Consider the following 26,072-nt stretch of genomic DNA (forward strand, 5'->3'; position numbering starts at 1 on the left):
TTTTCTTTTTTAATAAATCTGCAAAAATGTCAACAATTCTGTGTTTTTCTGTCAATATGGGGTGCTGTGTGTACATTAATGAGGAAAAAAAATTAACTCAAATGATTTTAGCAAATGGCTGCAATATAACAAAGAGTGAAAAATTTAAGGGGGTCTGAATACTTTCCGTCCCCACTGTAGGTTCACAGCAATAGATACTAAATGCAAATACCACAGTTAGAATCAACTCCAGACCTTTTACCTGTTTAATTGATGAAGAATGCATTCTATGCATTAAGGTGAATAAACTTCCGTGTTGCAACAGCCCCCAGAGCCCCCCCTTTTACTTACCTCAACGAGCACAGCAGCTCCAGCCGCTCTCTTGGGTCCTCATTGGATAGATTGATAGCAGCGGGAGCCATTAGCTCCCCCTGCTGTCAATCAAATCCAGTGACATGGGAGCCATGGGCGGGGCCGAGTCCTGCTGTCTGTGTCAATGGACGCAGCAGCAGGACTCGGGAGCACGCCTGCACAAGTGCCCCCATGGAATGCGACTTTCTATGGGGGCACTTGATGCAGAGAGGAGCCAGGAGCACCACTGTGGGACCCCAGAAGAGGAGGATCGGGGCCTTGCACAGAGCAGGTTAGTATGACATTTGTTATTTTTAAAAAAAAAAAAACCCTTTAGTATCACTTTAACAGCTGTAATTCCTAAACCCTTCCTCCGATTTGGATGTACATACCCTCAAATTAAACCTGAGAGTGCGCACTTTCAGCCTATATCCATTATATAACTATTGCTTGATTATGTTTTGGTAAATACCTAAAAAAAAATCTAAAATTGTGCCTGTGTCCAAATATATATGGACCTAACTGTATATACCTATGTACATACACACACACACATCCTTTAGATTGTAAGCTTTAATAAGTGGGGCACTCTGATCGCTCCCTTATTGAATTGTATTGTAACCGTATTGTCTCCCTCCCTTTTTTTAAAGTGCTGCACAGACTGTTATAAATCCAGTATAATAATCATACATACATATATACAGAAAATACAGAAAGGTCTGTACAGACCTAACATTTTTTATCATCAGTTTTTACTGAGGTACCAGCTCACCTTTTTCCATCTGGTTTTGGAATACCACCCCAGGGGGCATCTGCTCCTCTCCCATCACCTCTGCTGAGAACATGACCACGAGGAGGGCTGCAGGTCCGGTCCGCTAGCTCTCGACTACTGACCTCTAGACCACGGATCCTGACACCAACCTCTGTCTTGCGACCATCTGGTTCTAAGAATGGCACACGATACTCCTCTGATGTTTGTGTCTATCAAAAAGAGCAAAAGTTGGAAGCGGACCATTACACAGTCTTACTGTATGAACATTGAAGGGAATTTGTCCTGTCTAGCTTATCTGTTTCAGGATGCTGAAACCTCAAATGTAATTAAAATTGATAGAATGAACTAAAAAGTAATACACCTTCCACTCTGAAACACAGTAAATCATTTTCTAGCTCACGGAGAGAAGTTACATGAATAGCTATTCCAAGTAATGATTCTATTATTGAAGTATATACTGTATCTTGGTGCTTTTATCATACAGAGGTTTTACATAATATAACTTTGTAGCTAACTCTATCACATAGTACAAGGCAGTGCTGCACAGTGACAGCAAAGTACAATTTAATACTAGTTTTTGTTGCATCGTGGGTGTTCTCACTAACCGTCAATACTACATTCTCATTTTAGATGTCAGCATTTTCAGCCTAGATTTACAACCCTTGCTTGGCATTTCAGCTTGGGGCAAATAATTTGTTCTATGTTCTTTTTTTACTTTGCTTTACACCAGCAGAAGCAGCTGTGAAGTCATCTATTCCCACTCAAAGCTTATTACTATGTGACCTCACAGAACTGCTGACTGACAGCTGTCAATCAGAGAAGAGCAATGCACAGCAGATTATTTATCCCTTGCTGAACAAAGTCTGTTTTGGCAGTGGAGCAGGATTAGTTACAGATGAGTAATTAAAGTGTTACTAAACCCAGTAATATAAAAATAGTTCATCCGCCAACCAAACACAGTGCCCTCAGCTTATAAATCATCTTTTTACATTAAAATACTGCCACTTATATACCTTTTGGATGATCTGTATACCACGGTCAGTGATAAACTGCACAGTTTCTCCAGTGCTGAGAGTTCAAGTAGGAGGAGATTTCCACTGCAGCCTGTATACACACCCACACGTGTGATGTCAATATCATGTGACTATCTCTGAGAACAAGTAACTTTTCTCTCCAGCATAAAAGACACAACTGAGCATGTGCAGGTCGGCTACTCTGCCTGTGTTAGCTGGCCTACCCCAGATAGACATTGCAGGAGGGAAGGATCTGTGCATACAGGATAAAACAGCCTTTTTACACAATGCAGAGGATTAACCCCTTAAATTCCACAGTGAGTATAACAAGCATGCTATGCTGCATATACAGACTGATTTTACTGTTTTGGGTTTAGTAACACTTTAACGTAAAAGTGTTATTAAACCCACAACAGTAAAATCAGTCTGTGTATACAGTAAAGAATGCTTGTTATAGTCACTGTAGAACCTAAGGGGTTAATCCTCTGCATTGTGTAAAACAGGCTGTTTGATTCTGTCTTCTCTGATCCTCCCCTTCTTCCACTGTCCCCATCCATCTCATGATAGAACAGAGCCCTAGGAGGCACTCTGCGCATGCTCAGTTTGGTGTGTATTGCTAGAGAGTTTCTTTTTGCTTTTTTTTTTGGGGGGGGGGGGGGCGGGGTGCATGTGATCAGCACAGGGCCAATCATCACTGTCCAGACAGAGGGTCAGAGGTCATGCAGCCTCATAGGACAGAGGAGAATGAAAACTCCTCCTACAAGCTTTAACCAGTGCCTGGCTTGACACTGATAGAAGTCACAAGATTGCTATATACTGCTGATGAGAAAAGGTATTTAGCAGTTTATATTTACTAAAATTATTGCATTTCTATGTTCAGTGTACTGTGGGAGACCAGATATATTGAATACAGGGCCCTGGGTTTGGCAACACTTTAAGAAAGAGTGGCTAATGGGCCCCAGGAGCTGGCACCCCTAAAACAATGGCATATCTAGCATTATATACAAAAACTGCATGGAACACCTGGTAACATGGTACTTCTTTGCTTTCATGAAATGGGCTTGGGCTATGCTAGCATGGTAATGTATTAATGATATATACATATAGTATGTATAACACAAATGGTCTTTGCTTACATGAAATGGATTCTGGCTGTGCTAGCATGGTGATGCATTGATGATATACAGTTTACATATAGTATGTAAAACATAGACATGGTCTAAGCACAATCAGTGAGAATGGCTGTGAGGTGCCTTAAAGCAAACATGTGCTTTGTCTATGCATGGCAACAGCAACAGGTTTGTTTTAATGATATGTCCACCATCAGCACAAGCCTTCCCTTATTTCTCCTTGACTCATTTTGGCTCCTGGGAGGTAAAATATTCCCACTACTTCTGGGTACATGGGAGTATGTAACTAAAGCTGGGTATACACATACCGAAAGTCGGCTGGTTCTAAAGCCAGCCATAGATGGTGCGACTCCCTGCAGATTCAGCAGGGACCATCCGGGATTCGATCCATGTATAGGTAGGCTGATTATACCCAAGTCGATCCATCGATTGGGCAGTTATAGCCGCTAACAAAAATCACTGTGGTTGAATGAGAAAAAACTCTGCGTGTATACCCTGCTTTACTCCCCATCACTGGTCTTTGGTCGCACAGGCATCCATCGCTGTCACATGGGAACAGGGGTGAAAGCCTCAACTCTGTGTAAGCTCCAAGTCTTGCAGAGCCAATTTGTAGGTTAATTGGCTTCTGTCCAGAATTGGCCCTAGTATATAAATGTGAGTTGGGGACCTTGGATTGTGGGCTCCTTGAGGGTAGGGACCGATGTGAGTGTGCGATGTATGTGTGGAGCGCTGCGTAAATTGACGGCGCGATATGGGGACCTTAAATAACAAAAAAATGATATAATAGATGAGCATCTTAACCACCTCAATACAGGGCACTTACACCCCCTTCCTGCCCAAGCCATTTTTCAGTTTTCAGCGCTGTCGCACTTTGAATGACAATTGCGCGGTCATGTTACACTGCACCTTAATTAAATTTTTATCATTTTTTTCCCCACAAATAGAGCTTTCTTTTGGTGGTATTTGATCACCTCTGCGGTTTTTATTTATTGCGCTATAAACAAAAGAAGAGGGACAATTTTGAAAAAACACAATATTTTTTACTTTTTGCTATAATAAATATCCAATTTTTTTTTTTTTTTTTTAACAAATTTTTTCCTCAGTTTAGGCCGATACGTATTCTTCTACATATTTTTGGTAAAAAAAAATTGCGTATATTGATTGGTTTGCGCAAAAGTTATAGCGTCTACAAAATAGGGGATAGATTTATAGCATTTTTATTATTTATTTATTTTTTACTAGTAATGGCGGCGATCTGCAATTTTTATTGTGACTACGATATTGCGGCGGACACATCGGACACTTTTGACACATTTTTGGGACCATTCACATTTATACAGCGATCAATGCTATAAAATTGCATTGATTACTGTGTAAATGTGACTGGCAGGGAAGGGGTTAACACTAGGGGGCGCTCGAGGGGTTAATGTATGACCTAAGGAGGTGATTCTAACTGTGGGGGGAGGGGACTGACTGGGGGAGGTGACCAATCGCTGTCCCTATGTACAAGGGACACGCCATCGGTCTCCTCTCCTCTCTGACAGGACGTGGATCTGTGTTTACATGCACAGATCCACGCTCCTGCTCTGTTACCCGGCAATCGCGGGTGCCCGGCGGACATCGCGGCCGCCGGGCACGCGCACCGGGTCCCGAGTGACGCTGCGGGCACGCGCGTGCGCGCGCCCCCTAGTGGCTCGGGAGGGCGAGGACGTCATATGACTCGGGAGGGCGAGGACGCCATATGACGTCCTCCCAGAACAACAGAAGCCTCGTCCAGCCGTCATATGACGGTGGGCGGTGGCTTAGCGGTTAATGAGACACAATGTACAGGGATAGGGACAATTGTAGATACTCACTCTGGTTGAACTGGATGGACGGGTGTCTTTATTCAACCTTACTAACTATGTAACTTTAATGAACATTTAAAAACATGGACTTTTGCTGAAAATAGTGGTGAGAAAGTACGTTTGTGCAGATAAGGGTGGCTGAACCTGTTGGTTTTCCCTGTATGGCCAAAGAAGAGGTTCACCACTGATTTTACAAGCTAATTGCAAGCAGGTCTGTTACTGAGTAAACATGCAGTAATAAGCTTAGTAATTATAATGTAGGACTTAAGTTACCTCTTCTGTTGTCTCCCCAATTATTTCCATTTTCATGTCTCCATGTCTCAGGGTATTAAGCAAACTCTGAGAATCCTACAAGTACATTAAATGTTCATAAACAAGAAGATGGAAATATTAGTCACAAATGTACCATGTAAAATGGAATAATTAGTAAAACACAGTCCAAATCCTACTTACCATGTTTATGATAAAAACGAAAGGAGGCTTTTACACTTACTGATGAAAAATACTATTCACTAAACGCTATGTGGGTGTTAGAAAGTTCTTAGCATGACATTGGTCGCTCTGATTCTACATTAGCTGAGCTTTCAGTCAAAATGATGTGGTGTAAGAAGTACAGGGGGTCCCCGGGTTACGAACAGGATAGGGACTGTAGGTTTGTTCTTAAGTCGAATATGTTTGTAAGTCGGAACAGTACCTTTTTTAAGTGCAAATCTAGTCTCAGAGACAGAATGTAAACCCAAATCAACAGAGAAAGGCAACCGGATGGCAGGGGCGACATGGTTAGTTCAAATATGTTTTGTTTCTTTTATTTTTTTACTTTTTAATCACTTTTTTTTATTTGTATTTATTTGTAGCTTGTCGTTTACTTTTTTTTTTATTTTTGTATAATTTTCTTATTTTTAATATTATTTTTCTTATTCTTTACTTTTTTTAATTTTTTTTTTATTTTATTAATTTAATTATTACTGTATTTCTTACTTTTATTTTTTTTATCAATTTTTTTTTCACTTAACTTTATTGCTATCACACAGGAGGAAACAATTCCCTGTGTGATAGCAATTGGAGGTGACAGGTTCTCTTTATTGACCCTGTCACCTCCAAAACAGGAGTCCAGGAGGGCAGCTGAGCACAGCTCTCCCCTCTCACTATTTTCAAGGCGGCAGCGACAGGAGACAGCAGAGAGAGGTACACTGTATGGCACAGCAGGGAGATGGATGGTGAAAGCAGCCATCAGAGGCCAGGCAGGCCGGCTGGCCGCGGTGCACCCTCGCGGGGCAGCGGCGTAGGAAAGACCGGGGATCCTGGAGGCTTCGTAGGCCGCACAAGGCCTCGGCCACGACAGGCAGTTTTAGCGGCCTGGCAGGCCACCGGACCATACCAGGCCTGTGGATGGGCAGGCAGGAGGACGAAGGGGACCCGCAGCCAAGCCAGGAACAGAGAAAAGGCTCAGGAGAGGAAGATTCGGCCAGCAGTGACGTCATTCGGGCCCCGTTCGTAAGTAGGGGTTGTTCGCAACTCGGATGTTCGTAAGTCAGGGACCCCTGTATACATAAAATTGTGCCTGCTCTATGTAAATAAAGCAGAACTAAACCCATGGTTTTAATGGTTTCCCAAAACAGTTGCATTCAATCCACAGTGACATAACTGTCACAGTTGCTTATGCTCTCAACTGGACTGTCAAACCATCTAATGGCTGGTGTCATTACTGATCACATGTACAGTAATATGGCAACTGCAGGTCAGAGGCTAAGATAGCAGCTTTATTGGCTGTATGGCATAGGCGTGCGCAGCCTATTGCATTAGGGTGTGCTCCCCAAACCTCAAAGACACATGCCTTTCTCTGCAGCCTCAGCTGTGTTGTGTGCTAAGCGGCTTCCTGTTCATTCACAAATTGAAGCAAAGTAAATACAGTTTACTATGCTTCAGTTATGAACACAGTGAGTGAGTGTGTTCATTTAGCAAAGGAAGGGGCTGATAAATGACAAATTGACTAGCCCTTTCCCCCGCTCTCCATCCTGAAACATCCCCCGCAGCAGCCAAGGGGAGAGGAAGCCAGCAGCACTGCGGGTGGAAGGCATACCTCACAACTTTTTAAGATGGGAACGAGGGACACCTATGAGCAAAAGTATGTAGACATAGGACACACCTCCTGCCACGTCCCCTTAAAGGAGAAGTATACAAAAAGAAAAGCTTAGTTAAACCCACAAGTGCTTTTTTTTTACCCATACTATTCCTTTATACTGGTTTTTGAAATTTACACATGCAGCAATTCAGAAATTGGATGAAATGTTTAGCACTGGGACCCTTTTTGAAATCTAAAAATTGCATTTTATATACAACTATATAGATCAGACCAAAATGAGGGACAAATGAGGAGGAAAGAGGGACTTTTTTCCAAATTATTTATCCACTACACCACTGTGCCGCTGAAATCAGGGACAGTTGGGAGCTATGGGAAGGGGGACAACACCGAGGGTACTGGCACCGTACTGAGTGATATGGGTGTGCCCAGGCACACCCCTTGCACATACCTATGCTGTATGGGATAGGAGGGTTGGATTCCTCTTTAAATAGAAAGAGCGTTGTTATCAGGTAATAAAATGTGCTAAACGTATTATAAGGTGCAGTTTCCAATGGCCATGTTTTTTCAGTATTTAGCCATGTTTTTCAGTATTTAGCAATGCTGCGATATTGCTCTGCTAAATTGTAGGTGCATATGACAATCACTTCATAACCTCACTAATATATGATGGTTGATGACAGATAGAAAAGTAGGTATAGATATAAGTATGTGTGTGTGTGTATGATACTTCTTTTTTTATCTAGATCTTCCCAGACATATGATCTGTCATCATCTTACCTCACTTCTGTCTCCACAGCCTTGTGGTGGCAATCTTGCCTCAAGGTCTTGCAGTTTCTGATTTGACAGCTGGACAAGATTATGTAAAGCTTCATCTACTCTCTCATACAAGCCAAAGGTCACTGGATCGTATAATCTGTCACACACAAAGGAATGAAAAGTTATTGCTTCCTGCTAAAGTCACAGTAAAGTCACAGTAAAGTTGACTATTTGGAGCTTACTGTTATACCTCAAGTAAGGCGACTTCTGGAGTCTGGCGACAAGAGTGCCACCATCTCTCTGCAACCTCTGCAATCTTTCATCAGTCAGTGTTTTCTTCATGGCATCTCGGTGATGAGAGATTAACCACTTAATGTCCTGGAAAAAATCACCAAACCACAATTACCGCATGCACATAATGGTATTCTTGTTTTATTCTCCTTTTTCTCACATCAAGCCTGCTATATGTTTTATCAATTACAGTAATAGCAAATACAAGTAAGTATGTGGCCTTCCATGCTTTACATTTTAGTGTTCCTGGCTGCCTTCCCTTGGCACCGCAGTAGTTCAGCAGAAAACATTACCTACCAGGTATGGGGCAAAGGGGTTGATGGGGTATTTTCTTAAGAGTTTACTGAGCAAATTGAAGGCCTGCCCACTTCCACTGTCATATCACGTGCCAGCTAAAATGCTGATTTGTCTTTTTTTTTTATTTTCCTTGCACATGATTTAGTATTCCTTCTAAGGTGAAACATCACCATATTCACCAAATTCTGTAACTTCCCTTGCAGAGTGAACAGCCTATTTGCCTTTAGATTATCAAGCTCCCTCAATGCAGTGCTGAGTACCTGTGGAAGCTACTCCCAGGCTATTGCGGAAACTTGAGGTTGGGGTAACACTTATGCCGTGTACACACGGTCGGACTTTCCGGCAGGAAAAGTCCAACGGAATCTTTTCATCGGACATTACGATCGTGTGTGGGCCTCATCTGACCCTTTTTTTTTAAAATTCTGACGGACCTAGAAATAGAACATGTTTTAAATCTTTCCGACGGAATCAGTTCCTATCGGGAGATCTGCTCGTCTGTATGCTGGTCCGACAGACCAAAAACGACGCATGCTCTGAAGCAAGTACGAGACGGCAGCTACTGGCTACTCGCTATTGAACTTCCTTTTTCTAGTCCCGTCATACGTGTTGTACGTCACCGCGTTCTAGACGGTCGGACTTTGGTGTGATCGTGTGTATGCAAGACAGTTTCAGCAGAACTCCGTCGGAAAAACCTTCAGAGTTTATTCTGACGGAAAAAGCGGTCGCGTGTACGCGGCATTAGCCATATACACATATCAACTCTTTTGCATTATAATAAAATATATATATATATATATATATATATATATATATATATATATACACACACACACACACACACACACACACACACACAGTGCATATAAAAAGTCTACACACAGGTTTCTCTGATGTAAAAAAATTAGACAAAGATAAATAACTTCAGAACTTTTTAACTTTTTCCACCTATAATGTGACCTATAAACTGTACAACTCAGTTGAACAACAAACTGAACTCTTTTAGGTGGAGGGAAGTAAAAATAAAAAAATAAAATAATATGTTTGCACAAGTGTGCACACCCTTAAACTAATACTTTGTTGAAGCACCTTTTGCTTTTATTACAGAACGCAGTCTTTTTGGGTACGAGTCTATCAGCATGGCACATCTTGACTTGGCAATATTTGCCCACTCTTCTTTACAAAAACACTCCAAATCTGTCAGATTGTGAGGGCATCTCCTGTGCACAGCCCTCTTCAGATCACCCCACAGATTTTCAATGGGATTCAGGTCTGGGCTCTGGCTGGGCCATTCCAAAACTTTAATCTTCTTCTGGTGAAGCCATTCCTTTGTTGATTTGGATGTATGCTTTGGGTTGTTGTCATGCTGAAAGATGAAGTTCCTCTTCATGTTCAGCTTTCTAGCAGAAGCCTGAAAGTTTTGTGCCAGGTTTTTGTGGTTTTGTGTATTGACTGGTATTTGTAATTGCTCATAATTCCCTCTACCTTGACTAAGGCCCCTGTTCCAGCTGAAGAAAAACAGCCTCAAATACATGATGCTGTCACCACAATGCTTCACTGTGGTGTTTTTTTGGTGATTTGCAGTGTTGTTTTTGCGCCAAACATATCTTTTGGAATATGGTCGAAAAGTTTGGGAGACTTCTGATGTGTTTTTGCAAAATTTAGCCAGGCTTGAATGTTTTTCTCTGTAAAAAAAGGCTTCTGTTTTGCCACTACCCCATAGCCCAAACATATGAAGAACACAGGAGATTGTTATCACATGTACCACACAGCCAGTACTTTCCAGATATTCCTGCGGCTCCTTTAATGCTGCTGTAGGCCTCTTGGCAGTCTCCCTGGCCAGTTTTCTTCTCGTCTTTTCATCAATTTTGATGGGACGTCCAGTTCTTGGTAATGTCACTGTTGTGCCATATTTTCTCCACTTGATGATGACTGTCTTCACTGTGTTCCATGGTATATCTAATGCCTTGGAAACTCTTTTGTACCCTTCTCCTGACTGATACATTTTAACAGTGAGATCCCTCTGATGCTTTGGAAGCTCTGTGCGGACCATGACTTTTGTCATAGGATGCAACTAAGAAAATGTCAGGAAAGACCTACTAGAACAGCTGAATTTTATTTGGGGTTAATCAGAGGCACTTTAAATGATGGCAGGTGTGTACTGACTCCTATTTAACATGAGTTTGAATGTGATTGCTTAATTCTGAACACAGCTACATCCCCAGTTATAAGAGGGTGTGCACACTTATGCAACCACATTATTTTAATTTTTATTTTTACTTCCTCCCCCCTAAAAGATTTCAGTTTGTTTCTCAATTGAGTTGTACAGTTTATAGGTCACATTAAAGGTGGAAAAAGTTCTGTAATGATTGGGGTGTGTAGATAATATATATAATATAAATAAACAAATCATTCCTAGCTGTCACTCCTATGAACCACATATACTTCTAATTTTCATTGATAGTATTAATTTGTTATGCAGAAAAGCCAAGTAACTCAGTAATTCTCAGGACTCTTCTGAGAGCCCTATCTTTTTTTGATTGGGCCATATTGCACTCGAGTGGAACCAAACCTTCCTATCCTTTAAAGACAATGAAACTGCCATTTTACCCTCCGTTTAATCTACAATTTCCACGGTGCTGCAAATGTGATCAGTTTTGACACTGTCCATTTGATGGCTTGTCAGCATGGTTTACAGCACAAGCAGCTGTGACAGTTATCAGCATGCCTTAAATGTAACAGTTTTGGAGAAACAGTTAAAAAGATGGGTTTAGTTCCGCTATAAATAACTGCAGCCCACGGGCAGGATGTGGCCCTTTGCTTGACTTTATCTGGGCCTTGGAGCACTATTCCTCCTGCTGATACGAGGACCTATTCGCTCCACAGACACTAACAGTGGGACAATATTCCTCCCATTGACAGCAAAAATGGGGCAATATTACTCCAACTGATTCTAGTGATGGGGCATTATTCCTCCCACTGGTACCAACAATGGGGCATCCCACTGATACTAACAAAATTTCTTCCACTAATACCAGTGATGGGCCATTATTCCTCATCCTACTAATCATAGGCGTGGGGCACTATTCCTCCCACCGACACCAATAATGGGGCACAATTCCTCCCACTGACACCAATGATAGGGCTCTATTCTGCCCACTGATACCAACAATGGGGCACCCCACCAATACCAGCAAATGGAGACTATTCCTCCCACTGACATCAATGATAGAGCTCTATTCTGCCCACTGATACCAACAATGGGGCACCCCACCAATACCAACAAATGGAGACTATTCCTCCCACTAATACCAGTGATGAGGCACTATTCCTTCTCCTACTGACCACACACGCTATGTCATTTTTGTAGTTCCACTGACCACCAAACATTGTTTATTTCCACTGGCCACAGTCCGGCCCCCATAAAGTCTGAAGGACAGTAAACCGGCCCTTTGTTTACAAATTTTGGAGACCCCTGGCTTGATGACATTAATGTAAAAATGCAGAAAAATGCTAAATTCGCAATTATTTCATTGAAACTGTATGTGAAGGGAAATATCTCTTTTTTTAATCAAATCTTAGTAAAGTGAGTTCTTATAAACTCCTATTACTTTCACAAACATGAACAGCATATTACCACAGTGTTTTCATATAATTCCGCTTGAATTTAAAGTTTAATGACCCTTTAAAGAGCAACCATAAAATGAAATTCCAAGAATCTGTTAAATTTGACAAACCTCGGTGGTGTCATCTTTGACCTCTTGTGTGACCTTCTCCAGTGACTCAAGCACATCACAGCACAATGTGTGGAGCTGGCTGAGAGACTGATGGAGGAGAGCAGAGCAAATATTACATACAGAATAAGGCAGAGTGATATTAACATATCTAGATAACCAAAGTTACAATGTAGGCATCATCAACATCAACATGGTTATATTTATCTACCATATTATCAATAGACATAGACACAATTTAAATCACTCAATACTTAAAACTTTTAACTAAATTCCTTGCATCTCTGTGTGTCTAACCTCTCCTTTGCCATCAGAATAAGTGAGGGGGGGTAAATTGAAAAATGTTAGCTGAACAGTGTCTGAATTTAGCCCAAGAAATCTATCACTGTATGGCCACCCTAAGGCCCCTTCCACAGAAGGCGGACTCCGCCATGGGGTGTCTGCTTGCTCAGCAGGGGATCTGTTTGCTGATCCCTGCTGAGCAGGTGGGTGGCTGGTCCGTGTCCTTTCCGCTTATGGAGAATAGACACAGCCCGCTCTCCTCTATGGGTGGTCAGATGTAAACAGACCTCCTATTCGTTTACACCCAACTGACACCTGATCCGATCCGCTAGACGGAAGGAGAATGGGTCCCCAGCTATCTGTGTTTAATGGATTGATCGGATTGGATGTAGGCGGGTGTAAATGGACATATGTTTGTTTACACCCGCCGCTTTATAGAGGAGAATGGAGGGTCCAATCATGTCCACCTAAAAAACTGACAGGCGGATCAAATTGGTCTGTTTGTGTGTAAGGGGCCTAAGACGGGAGACTGGCCACACTTTGAGGTTTTCTTATGTGGCTATTGGAGAAGCACACGGTTCTAAGAAAAATTCTCCAATAAACCAAACCCAGAATTTGCCCTTTTAGGGGGAATGAACGGGTGTTTTTAGTAATCTGCCTTTTCCCAACAGGATTCACTTTAATCTCCTTCATTCTCCCTGACACTCTATTCAGTGCCAGCAGCCTGAAAAAAATACCTGATACCTAAAAGTATGGAGGAGCAAGTGACTCACCTCATGTGACAGCATTGGGCCAAGCTTGTACAAGCTACAACTCATGTGACTGCTGTGGGGGGCTATATTAAAATGAACCTATCACTTCTCTGCATGGACAAAGTACGGGTTCAGTGAAAAACTAAACTCCAGGCAGTAATAGATGATACCACTGAATCAAGTAGGGAATAATAATCCTGAAATGTATTTTTTTTACATAAAACCAGTATAAATAATACTCCTAATACTAGCCTCCTATAATCATGTGCACTGTCGCACTCAGTCTGGAGCAAAGAGGCAGCACAAAGAGCCAATCAGAGCTCTACTGTTTTGAACAATGCTGTCAGTCAATAATATGAGCATGCTTACAAGAGGAGAGAGAATAGTGATGACCTCATCAGAGTGCTGCCTGTTCTCAACTGTCCATTGAATCCTTTAGAACAGGGATATGCAATTAGCGGACCTCCAGCTGTTGCAAAACTACAAGTCCCATCATGCCTCTGCCTCTGGGTGTTATGCTTGTGGCTGTCAGAGTCTTGCTATGCCTCATGGGACTTGTAGTTCGGCAACAGCTGGAGGTCCGCTAATTGCATATCCCTGCTTTAGAGCTTTACTCAATGAGCAAATCAGAGCTGAACAGTTTTGAACAGTGCTATTAGTCAACTCTATGAGTATGCTTGCAGTAGGAGAGAGCACAATGATGACCACATCAGCATCCAATCCTACCTAACTGTCCAATCAAAGGCTGGGAACAAGTTTGTGACAAACATATACCTTAAAGCATATCTAAACCCCAAAACAATAATTGATAATATTGCAGTTTACTTGTCCTTTGATGTGTTAGATGTGGTGGTTGTATTCCCCCCCCCCTTTATTTTCACTTAGTAATCCTGCCATTAACACACTTCCTGTCCTTCCTGTGACAACCATACTAAACAGCCTGGTCACCTTAGCACAGGGAGTTTTAGGACTACATAACACTGTGTCAGGGCTACATGACACCTCCCTCTCCTCTCTACAACAGGGTGAGGTGTTTTGTAATCCATGGGGATAGCATGGAAAAGCTCTCACTGATGACAGTCCAGTGGCAGAGAGTACATGAAGTTATCTGCTCACAAAATTTCTGGCTGGATGAAAAGCAATTTTTTGCACTTGTTAAACAGATATACAACGTAATAGAATGCTTTCAATTGTATATTTAACAGACCAAAAAGGAAGCAAATAAGAAAAACTTAAGCTGGGTACACACGGGTCAAAAATTGGCCTGAAAACAGTTGGTTCCGCAGGAATCAGCCAACTTTTGTCTCATGTGTACAGCTCCTCGTTCTAAAGAAGCCAGTCACCTCTGTCAAATGAGCATACTGGAAAACCACCAATGGCTGCGAGTGCTGATCAGTGCATTGTGGCAGGGGAAGAGGGAGTCCCCCTGTTAGAACACAATAGCTCAGCAAGGAGCTCACAGCACTAACATCGGATGTGTTAGTACGGCGATCTGTAATTTTAACACATACTTTAAATGCACTCTAGAAAAGTGAAAGCTGACCCTACTGTCTGGCTAGGAGGGGTACCTGGATCACTATACTGATCTAACACAATTAAGGACCCTATAGCAGGTTAAACAGTACTCCTAGACATACAGTTTAACCACACATTTGTAAAGTGACTGCAAAGGAGTTTGTAATTCTGTGCAGTCATTGTTGTGATCCAGGCACCCCTACCAGACAATAGCCAGGTTTTGCACTCCCTGAGATCTCTCTGCAATATTTTTTTTTAAAGCAACAGTCAGAGCCCCCCTGCCATATTTAAGAAAAAATAAGTATGTTTTGATCAGTACATGCTCTATAAACAGTAATTTATTTTTCTGTAGTCAGATCAGTGAAAGACTGGTTGCTTCTAAATGAAAAAGTTCAGCATTATAGCCATGGCCATCCATGCTACAGGAGTAAAAAAAGCAGCTGAAAGTAAAAGAAATGTTTTTTCTTTTTTTTAGGAGGGGGGGGGGGGGGTGTCTCAGGGTGAGTTAAATATACCAGTATAACTGCAGTAAAGGAAATGGGAGTATTTGGAAGACACACAGTTTCCCCTCCCCCATGTAATCAATCACTGCTGAGTAAGTCTGGCCTTCCGCAGCACCACCCGTGTAGGATCTTCCTGTCTGCAAAACAACGTTTACAGATCAGGATTTTAGGAATCTGCAAGAAAGTCCTCTTTTTTTAAGTTTGTGAATAAAAACATATTAAATTTTTAAATACCAACAACTTGTGCTTTTGTACGTTAAAAATATGCACAAGGCTTTTTCAGGGATGCCCGAGAGCCAAAAATACTTCAGCAGACCAGATGTGACCGTCTGCTTATTTTTGTCTTCTCTCTTTGTTACAAACCATCTGGTTTTGTCCAAGCCATTCATAAATCAGGATTTACTGCGCACTGGTGTATATTACAGTCAAAAGATGTATAAGGGATGACTGAGATGGTTAATGACGGTTTCCTACATGGCTCTTTAATCTGCGTAATTCTCATATGACCAATATACAGCTCAAAAGTCAGTGCTGCTCTTTCTCATCTGTTGTCATTTTACACACTCAGGAAGCCTTTTCTCTTTCAAAGTTTAGCAGATATGTCTAAGCTGCATGGCTCAATGCCCAATACTGCCAATGGGAAGGGGAGTCTGACCAGCTTACATTGTTGTACCTGGTGGCATCTAAGGTGTACCTAGGGTTGCCACCTCATCTCTTTAAACCCGAACACATAATAATTACACAGGTTCTGTGGCTGATTAAGGTGGTAATTAAACTCACTTGGTGCCTTATCTGCATTAAATTAGCCTCAGAACCTGTGTAATCACTTAATGGGATGAGGTGGCAACCCTAGGTACATCCACTGGTAGAAAGAAGCACCATCTAAGAAACCGGAAGCAAGCATTTGAGTTTCAACACACAATGGCTGGAAGAAAACACATAGCTACAGTAGGTTCCATGGCAGGACAAAATTGAGGAAAAGGGTGGACTTTGATTTTCCTCTTGCCATGGCGCCAATGAAGTGAACAATTAAGCAAGGCAAAAAGACGAGTGCAGGAATGACTGACAGCAGGTATGCAGAGCAAGGGAATGGTGCTGGCAGTCACAGGGCTAGCCCATTTTGCCTTTCTAGTTTTAATTTTGTTGAATATGTAAGAATGTTAACATGGCTTTGAAACATATTCGGCCATTTCTGGTGAGTAGTCCGGTCATTTCCTAGGAAATTACAGTAGAGCCTCCACACCTAAATTCAGTTTATACAGCCTGTATAATCTGTACAGATCCTATACATCCTATATAAAATCCAATGTGTGCACTGCTCTCCGTCTCACCCGTTGGCTTCTCACACACTCCAGATGCACATAAGGCTTCTCTCCTCCAAGACTCTCCGGGAGCTCCTCAGCCTCAACATACTTTGTCAGTTCTGATGCTAATACAACCTGTAGGGAATACCGACAGTATTGAAATCAACACAAATAATGAACGTAATAACACTTCATCTTACTTGCAAACCTACTTAATATTCATATACAGCTATACAAGGGGTGCACATTAACATGATACAAGCCAGTGGCGTACATACAGGGGTCACAATTGCAACCCAGCCCCATGCTTGAGGAGGCCCTTGTGGCCCCCTGTATACCTGGATAGAAGGGGTAGCAGGGCAGCATGTAAAGGAACCAATCCCTTCCATTTTCCTCCAGCAGCATTTCAGCAGCTGCAGGAAGAAAATGAAGGGTATCGGTTCCTTTACATGCCGCCCTGCTGCCCCTCCTATATACCTTCTGCTGTGATCAGGCCCCTGTGTGATCCTCTGCCCCCCCTTCATCCCCCGCAGTGCTGCCAGGTTCTCCGCCTGGATAGGAGGGACAGCAGGGAGGCATATAGAGGAACCGATCGGGTTTTGGTTTCTCTACATTCTGCCCCTCCTATCCAACTCCTGCTGTGATCAGGCCCCTGTGTGATCCCCTCTCCCCCACCCCTCATTCCCTGCAGCGTTGGCAGGTCTCCCCCCCTCCTCTCTCCTGCGGCTGCTGGGGGGGATGTGTCAGGATGGAGAGCAGGGAAGGGGCTGGCAAATGTTTCGTTTACCAGCCCCTTCCTTGTCTTAATGAATAGAGCCAAACTGTGTTTATTATGCTTCAGTTTGTGAATGCAGGGGAAGCTCTGTACAGCTATTCCTGTCCATTCATTCTGTGCTGCTGAGGCTGCAGAAATGGAGATTGAGGGCTGTCTCCTCAATAACTCCTTAATCTCTCTTCTCTGTCTCAAAGGTGAAATGTCGGAGGTCTGTTTAGACCCCTGATATTTCAGCCCCCCCCCCCCCAATGGGGCTCATAAAACAAAATAGTAAAAAAAAAAAAAAAAAAAAAAAAAAAGATATAAAATAAAATGGAAAAAATAATAAAAAAAGAAAATAACAAAAATTAAAAAAACTAGTGACACCAGTGGCAGAATTACCAGGGCTGCAAAGGTCACACTTGCAACTAGGCCCTGGCATTCCACCACTGTGGAGGGGGTGGAGGGGGGCCTTTATGGTTTCTTGCACTGGGGTTGAAGGTTCTATTTACACCTCTGATACAAAATATTATGATGAATATATGAAACCATCAGACTGTGTATGTGTATGAGCCACCCTTGTGAAAAAGGGTGGCTTATGGCCACCCTTTTTCACAAGGGTGGCCATGAGCAGTAAAAGCAGGTGGTTGAGCCTTGGTTTTACCAACCCCTGACCGTTCAACTAAACACAGAAATGCAGCCCCTCAAAACTGTACCCATGCCACAATTGCGATTCTTTGCAGCAAAACATAACTGACATGTCGTGTTTGGTACCGATGTCGAACATGACCCACTGAAATTAAAAGGGCTGCGCCAAGTCGCCATTTTGATGGTAAAGCAGGCAGTGCGGAGGGGACGCTTTGCCTACTCACTATCTCTTAAATGCACTCTGAAAGCATACCCGCATGCATAAACAAGCCCTAAGAGTGCTCAACCCTTAGGCCCCTTTCACACTGACGGACCGTTCGGGTCCGCCTGTTAGTCTTTCAGGCAGACCCAATCAGACCATCTATTGCTCTCCATGGAGCGGCGGATGTCAACGGACATGTGTCTGTTGACACCCGCCGACATCTGATTCGATCCTGTCCGCTAAAACAGTTGGATGAAGAACCATAGAGAACAGCAGGCTGTGTCCCTGTCTGCCCTGCATTAGTGGAGTGGACACAGACCTGTCATCTGCTTGCTCAGCGGGGATTAGTGGACAGATTCCCTGCTGAGCAGGTGTATCTGCTGCCAGAGTCCACCCATGTGAAAGGGCCCTTAATTAAGACAGTTAAACACGCATGTCAGTTCACTTGCGAGTTTATTTATTGTTTCACACAAGATTCACACAACTTTCATAGAGGATTCACACATTTTTCCAATTGACTTGAATTCTAAAAATATGTTGGCCTTGTAAGTAAAGCCAAGGTGACAATTTAGTGCCACAAAACCTCTGAGTTCATATCTAAAAGATTATATTGTCAGGAGGCACAAGCCGCCTCCGTCCGCCGGGCTCCACGGCGCATGCGCGGAGGACTCACGCTGCGCCGTACACCCGTTCGCGGCCCAATGGTGCGGCGCGCGCGGGTGCACGGCGGTCCCCGTGTGCGCGCCGTGACCGTGCGGGTGCACGGCGGCGCATCACGGTGACGCGCTCGCTGCAGGGCTACTTCTGACGGCTCCAGCACCCAGTCGGGTTGCTGGTTTGTCGTCAGTTGTACCCTGTTCCCTGTGCCTGTCATTTTCCTGTTTCCAGAGTGTTATCAATACTGACCCCTGCCTGTATTAACGGACTACTCCTTGCTTGCCTGATACCCGGACCTCTGCTTGTATACGGACTACCCTTTGCCTGCCTGATACCCCAGACCACTGCTTGTATAAACGGACTACTCTTTTGCCTGCTTGATACCCCGGACCTCTGCTTGTATAAACGGACTACTCTTTTGCCTGCCTGATACCCCAGACCTCTGCTTGTTTATAACGGACTATTCTTGCCTGCCTGATACCCCGGATCCCTGCTTGTTCCACGTTTACTCTCTTTCTGCCTGTCTGAGACCCCTGGTCCTTGCCTGAATAACGGACTTGCCCGAGCTGATACCCCTGGTCCATTTAACCACTTGTTTGCAGCTTCTCCAGTACCCAGCGGCCACACGGACTTCCTTCAGAAATCCAGCCACCACCGGAAGCCCGTGCCTCCGCGTGCCCCCAATTCCCTGTATCACCTCCAGGGGTCGGGTGCGCGTGGTCGTAAGGGCGAGCCGCTCTCGGCATCTCGGCCTCGGTGAGTATAGTCTCTGACAGTACAAACCAGCCAGATGTCCGAGGCCGACAGAGCGCGCTCTCCTCTGGAGATCCTATGTCAACAGGTCTCCACTTTGGCCGACTCAGTCCAGAAGTTACAAGAGGGGTACGCTCAGGTTGACAATCGCCTCCAACAGATTGCTGGAATACTTCCCTCCGCCGCTGCAGCTCCGGCACCCGGCAATGAAGGTCCGCTTCCCCAGGCCTCCGCCAGCCCTACGGTCGTCATGGCGCTTCCCGAGCCTAGGGTCCCTACGCCCGAACGGTTTTCAGGGGACCGTAAAAGATTCAGAGCTTTTAAGAACGCATGTTCTCTTTACTTTGCCCTCCAGCCCCGGACATTTGCATCAGAGATCGTCAAGGTGGGGTTCGCTATCTCATTGTTGTCAGAGGAACCTCAGGCTTGGGCCCACGGCTTAATGGAACAGGGAAGTCCTGTGTTAAATTCCATAGACACCTTCTTTGAAGGTATGTCCAAACTTTATGATGACCCCCAACGGAAGGCTACCGCTGAAGCCACTCTACACCACTTGTCCCAGGGAAGGAGGCCCATTGAAGATTACACGGTCGAGTTCCGTAAATGGGCAGCCGACACGAACTGGAACGAGCCGGCTCTTCGCTACCAGTATCGTTAAGGCTTGTCTGAACTCCTTAAGGATGAGCTAGCCAGGATGGAGACCCCAGAGACTTTGGAAGAACTCATTCAGGCAGCCACGCAGTTAGACAGGCGCTTGCGAGAACGCCGCTCCGAGCGGTTTCAGGGTCCACGCCCTTCGTGGACGCCATTCAGAGCCCCATCCATGCCGTCAACCTCCTCCATCACACCTCCTGAAGCTGAACCCATGCAGCTAGGCCTGGTTCGGGCCCCGCTAACATCAGAGGAGAGACAACGCAGACGGCAATCCAATTTGTGTCTGTACTGCGGGGGAGCGGGACACTTCCTGCGCGGTTGTCCAATAAGGCCCAGTAAGTCCTTTCAGCCTAGATTGATGAATTACCAGGATAATGATGCTCCAAAGTCTTATGTGATGTTGTCTGTTTCCTTGCAGCTACCGGAAGGGGAGTCTCGCCTACCCGCCATCATTGATTCGGGGGCCTGTAGCTGCTTCATGGATGCAGCCTTGGCCCACAGCCTCCGTATTCCCTTGCAAACCAAGACCCAAGGGTTACAGGTGCATCTAGCTGATGGGTCTCTTCCGAGGTCCGGTCCAATCACCCAAGAGACCCAGCCCATCCTAGTAACCACCGACTCCGGGCATCAAGAACTACTACGGCTCGACCTCATCCAGTCTCCCATCTTCCCAGTCATCCTCGGCCTGCCCTGGTTACAAGCTCATGATCCGCAAATCCAATGGAGCACCAAGGAGGTGTCCTTCTCCTCTCCATACTGCTCGGAGCATTGCCTCCCTTTAACCTCGAAGGTTTGTGCTACAGTTACTACCTCGTCCGACGAACTGCCGCAGATTCCCTTTGAATATCTGGAGTTCCAGGAGGTCTTTAATAAACAAATGGCTGATCGCCTACCACCTCATCGGCCTTATGACTGTCCGATCGACCTGTTGCCAGGATCAGTGATCCCGTTCGGTCGTATATTCCCTCTCTCCGAGACCGAACTGGAGGCGCTCGGACAATACATCGATGAGAACCTGGAAAAGGGGTTTATCCGTCCTTCATCCTCACCTGCGGGAGCAGGGATATTCTTTGTTGGGAAGAAAGACGGGTCCCTTAGACCTTGTGTGGACTACCGGCAGCTCAACAATATTACTATTAAAAACAGGTACCCATTACCACTCATTCCGGAGTTATTTCAACGATTCCGATCTGCCAAGGTCTTTTCCAAACTTGACCTGCGGGGTGCCTATAACCTTATTAGAATCAGAGCTGGAGATGAATGGAAAACAGCGTTCAGGTCCAGATTTGGGCACTTCGAGTACCTGGTGATGCCATTCGGGCTATGCAATGCTCCAGCTACTTTCCAACACCTAGTTAATGACATCTTCCGAGAATACCTGGATGACTTCCTTGTTGTCTACCTAGATGACATACTCATTTTTTCTCCCACGATGGAACTACACAAGGAGCATGTCAAAAGAGTCCTCTCTATATTAAGACAACATAAGCTTTATCTGAAAGTGGAGAAGTGTGAATTCGAGAGGTCAGTGGTCCAATTTCTGGGGTTCATCATATCGGCCGGCGGGATCGCAATGGATCCCCAAAAGATACAAGCTATCCAAGATTGGCCAGCTCCATCTGATAAAAAAGGGGTCCAACGATTCATAGGATTTGCTAATTTTTATCGGAAGTTCATTATCGGATTCTCGACCATTGTAGCACCTATCACCCAGCTAACTCGTCAACACAACCCTTTCCGGTGGAGTGAGGCCGCACAAGAGGCCTTTCTAAAATTAAAGGATCTGTTTAGTTCGGCTCCAATTCTTCGCCACCCCGATCCTTCTCAGCCATATGTTCTGGAGGTGGATGCCTCGGAAATTGCCACAGGGGCCATTCTCTCTCAGAGACAAGGGCCCAAAGCCATCCTTCACCCCGTTGCTTTCGCTTCTCGGAAACTTAGCCCGCCAGAGTTAAACTACGACGTGGGTGACAGAGAGCTGCTGGCCATAAAGTTTGCCTTAGAAGAATGGAGGTATCTGCTCGAGGGCGCATTACATCCGGTGATGATCTTTACAGATCATAAAAACCTCGAATATTTACGGACGGCAAAACGACTAAGACCTAGACAAGCCCGCTGGGCTCTCTTTTTCTCTCGCTTCAACTTCCACATATCCTATAGACCTGGCTCAAAGAACGGAAAGGCAGACGCACTCTCACGGATGTTCTCAGCAGAGTCCCAAGCTTCAGAACCTGGAACAATCCTCTCGTCCCAAAACTTCCTTGGGTTAACACAAGTGGATCTGATGTCATCCATTAAAACAGCGTCCAACTCTTGCATGGAACCAGAGGTGCAATCCTTGAAAAGAAACGGTAATTTCTTTTGGATCCGGGGAAGAATCTTTGTGCCACAGGAGACACGGTCGCTAACCCTCAAGATGTGCCATGACCATAAGCTCGCAGGGCATTTTGGAATAAGGAAAACGTCCGAACTAGTCTCTCGTTCCTTTTGGTGGCCTGGGTGGAGACGGGATTGCAAAGAATACGTGGCATCCTGCCCTTTGTGTCAGAGGAACAAGGGTCGAAACGCCAAGTCTTGGGGCTTACTAAGACCTCTACCTATCCCCGAACGACCATGGTCTGACGTCTCTATGGATTTTATAGTGGACCTGCCAGCCTCGGGGGGGTTTTACCACTATTTTTGTCGTGGTTGACCGTCTCTCCAAGATGGCCCATTTTTTGCCCATGAAGGGCACCCCCTCGGCCTTAGAGACTGCCAATATTTTTTTGAAGGAGATTATCAGGCTCCATGGAGTACCAAAGAACATCGTATCGGACAGGGGTGTACAATTTACGTCCAAATTTTGGAGGGAGCTCTGCAAAGCCTTAAATATCCAAGTCTGCCTCTCATCAGCCTATCACCCCCAGAGTAACGGCCAAACGGAAAGGACGAACCAGACTCTAGAGCAATACCTGCGGTGTTTTTGCTCGGGATCTCAAGATGATTGGGCAGGTCTTCTCCCTTACGCAGAGTTCGCGTATAACAATTCTGTTCACGCTGCTACTAACCAAACGCCCTTCTGGGCGAATTGTGGATTCCATCCCACCTTTCTGACCAACGATGCTCCTGAGATATCAGTCCCTGCAGTGCAGGACAGAATAGCCTCTTTACAAACAAATTTCCAGAGGATTCAAGATATGTTACAAAGGGCTCAAATGGATTACAAGGAACAGTATGATCGGGGCAGGAGAGAAAATCCTACCTTTAAACTAGGAGAAGAGGTCTGGCTATCCACTACCAATCTTAAACTATCTGTGCCTTCGCGGAATTTGGGACCCAAGTTCATAGGTCCTTTCCCCATCAAAAGAATTATCAATCCTGTGGCTATGGAGCTAGCACTACCAAAGACGTACAAGATCCATCCTGTTTTCCACGTGTCTTTACTGAAGCCCGTAGTGGACAGCACTTTCCCGGAAAGAGGGGAGCCTCCTCCGCCACCAGTTAGGGTGGATGGTGAAAATGAGTTTGAGGTGGAGTCCATCCTTAACTGTAGGAAGAAGGGCAGACAACTGCAGTATCTGATCCAGTGGAAGGGTTATCCACCTGAGGACAACTCTTGGGAACCCGCGAAGAATCTACATGCACCACATTTAATTCAAGCCTTTCACCGAGACCACCCGGAGGTGATGTCCAGTCTGGGCGTCCAGTGTCCGCCCTTAGGAGGGGGGCACTGTCAGGAGGCACAAGCCGCCTCCGTCCGCCGGGCTCCACGGCGCATGCGCGGAGGACTCACGCTGCGCCGTACACCCGTTCGCGGCCCAATGGTGCGGCGCGCGCGGGTGCACGGCGGTCCCCGTGTGCGCGCCGTGACCGTGCGGGTGCACGGCGGCGCGTCACGGTGACGCGCTCGCTGCAGGGCTACTTCTGACGGCTCCAGCACCCAGTCGGGTTGCTGGTTTGTCGTCAGCTGTACCCTGTTCCCTGTGCCTGTCATTTTCCTGTTTCCAGAGTGTTATCAATACTGACCCCTGCCTGTATTAACGGACTACTCCTTGCTTGCCTGATACCCGGACCTCTGCTTGTATACGGACTACCCTTTGCCTGCCTGATACCCCAGACCACTGCTTGTATAAACGGACTACTCTTTTGCCTGCTTGATACCCCGGACCTCTGCTTGTATAAACGGACTACTCTTTTGCCTGCCTGATACCCCAGACCTCTGCTTGTTTATAACGGACTATTCTTGCCTGCCTGATACCCCGGATCCCTGCTTGTTCCACGTTTACTCTCTTTCTGCCTGTCTGAGACCCCTGGTCCTTGCCTGAATAACGGACTTGCCCGAGCTGATACCCCTGGTCCATTTAACCACTTGTTTGCAGCCTCTCCAGTACCCAGCGGCCACACGGACTTCCTTCAGAAATCCAGCCACCACCGGAAGCCCGTGCCTCCGCGTGCCCCCAATTCCCTGTATCACCTCCAGGGGTCGGGTGCGCGTGGTCGTAAGGGCGAGCCGCTCTCGGCATCTCGGCCTCGGTGAGTATAGTCTCTGACATATATCCACCTTGTAGAGCAAGCATAGGGGCAATATTAGAATAATGCTTTTTTAACAGTGATCATTTTAAAACCAAAATCGCTCATTAAGGCCTCATTCTGCTGGCACAGCCAAGCTTGTGTTTATATTTCTAAATGCATATAAATGCATGGGATGATTTCTCATGGGTACATTCACACTGTTCGTTTAGGTGCAGTCAGTTTAGCTGCACCAGGAAAAAATAGAAAAGAAACTCAATTTTTTCTTTTTTTTTTTTATAAGTGATCACATAATCTCTGTTTACAGCTGCATAAGGGGCTTGGAGAGGTGGAGAAACAGCAGTACACTGATCTTCTCAGTAAAGAGCACAAGTCTGATCGTTGGAGGACAGTTACTTCATCTCAACATGATTTACCAATAACTGTCTTCTTTAGGAGATTTATGAGTTCTACATACTGAACCACAGAGGATGTACTTGATGCACAGACAAATTTCATCAACCGTGTTTCCAAACATCACCCCAGGAAATATTAGTAAACCATAGGAGGGGCACAAAGGTCAACAGATGACTCCCTTATTAAGTATAAGGGAGTGATATATGTGCTGTAGGTCAAAAAGATGATAAAGTCCACAAAGCACCAAACTTGTTATATTATATATTCAATGTGTGGATGGAAGATGGATTTGTTAAGGAAACAAATGTCGACCTCCTGAAGAAGCCAGTGATTGGCGAAACATGTTGAGATTAAGTAACTACATAAATAGGCCATATGGATACATATTCTTGATGGATGATTTTTAAGAAATTTGATAATCTATTTAAATGCTGTTATTTTGTATAAGCAAAAAAAAACGTTGTCATTATCCTTATTGCCCCCGGTCAGCTGATTAGCCATTCTTCAGAGTGGATGTGCATTTCAGGGGAAAAGCAGTCAATATAATTATAAATCCCAGCAGTTATGACAGTAACATTTAATTCCTTACAGACCTTTATAAAATATTAAGAGTGTGATGTCTACTTCAATAAGCATGGCCAGTAGCCTTGTTATGGGTTTATTTTAAAAAGGAATAAAAAGAACATTATAATGTGGAAATAACGTGTCTGCTTCTATATAGACAGTTTATATTTATATCTGCTCAAAAATATTTTTTAAATCCAAAAAAAAAGTCTGATGTTGACACAGCACCGGGGAGTTTCTATTCTAGAAGTTTATTTCCTTACTTAAAGTAATGCTTCACAGTCCAGGAAAAACTGCTGGACTATGGAAACACTGATGACCAGTAACAC

The 26,072-nt window shown here is 44.6% G+C and overlaps 1 protein-coding gene across 2 annotated transcripts in view; it reads right to left on the minus strand.

The window, feature by feature from the left end:
• ARHGEF40 (Rho guanine nucleotide exchange factor 40) overlaps positions 1–26,072 on the minus strand; it is a 151,382-nt gene that overhangs the window by 43,235 nt on the left and 82,075 nt on the right. The window contains exons 8-13 of one of the 2 annotated variants that reach the window (XM_073631206.1): positions 16,634–16,741; positions 12,254–12,340; positions 8,182–8,309; positions 7,953–8,088; positions 5,366–5,440; positions 1,103–1,311 (exon numbers count right to left, since the gene is read on the minus strand). In XM_073631206.1, the coding sequence (XP_073487307.1) occupies positions 1,103–1,311; positions 5,366–5,440; positions 7,953–8,088; positions 8,182–8,309; positions 12,254–12,340; positions 16,634–16,741 (743 nt within the window). The remainder of the gene's footprint in view (positions 1–1,102; positions 1,312–5,365; positions 5,441–7,952; positions 8,089–8,181; positions 8,310–12,253; positions 12,341–16,633; positions 16,742–26,072) is intronic. The other variant, XM_073631216.1, reaches the window with a different exon arrangement.

The sequence above is a fragment of the Aquarana catesbeiana genome, linkage group LG01, assembly GCF_042186555.1.
Source record: "Aquarana catesbeiana isolate 2022-GZ linkage group LG01, ASM4218655v1, whole genome shotgun sequence".
NCBI classification, from domain to species: Eukaryota; Metazoa; Chordata; class Amphibia; order Anura; family Ranidae; genus Aquarana; species Aquarana catesbeiana.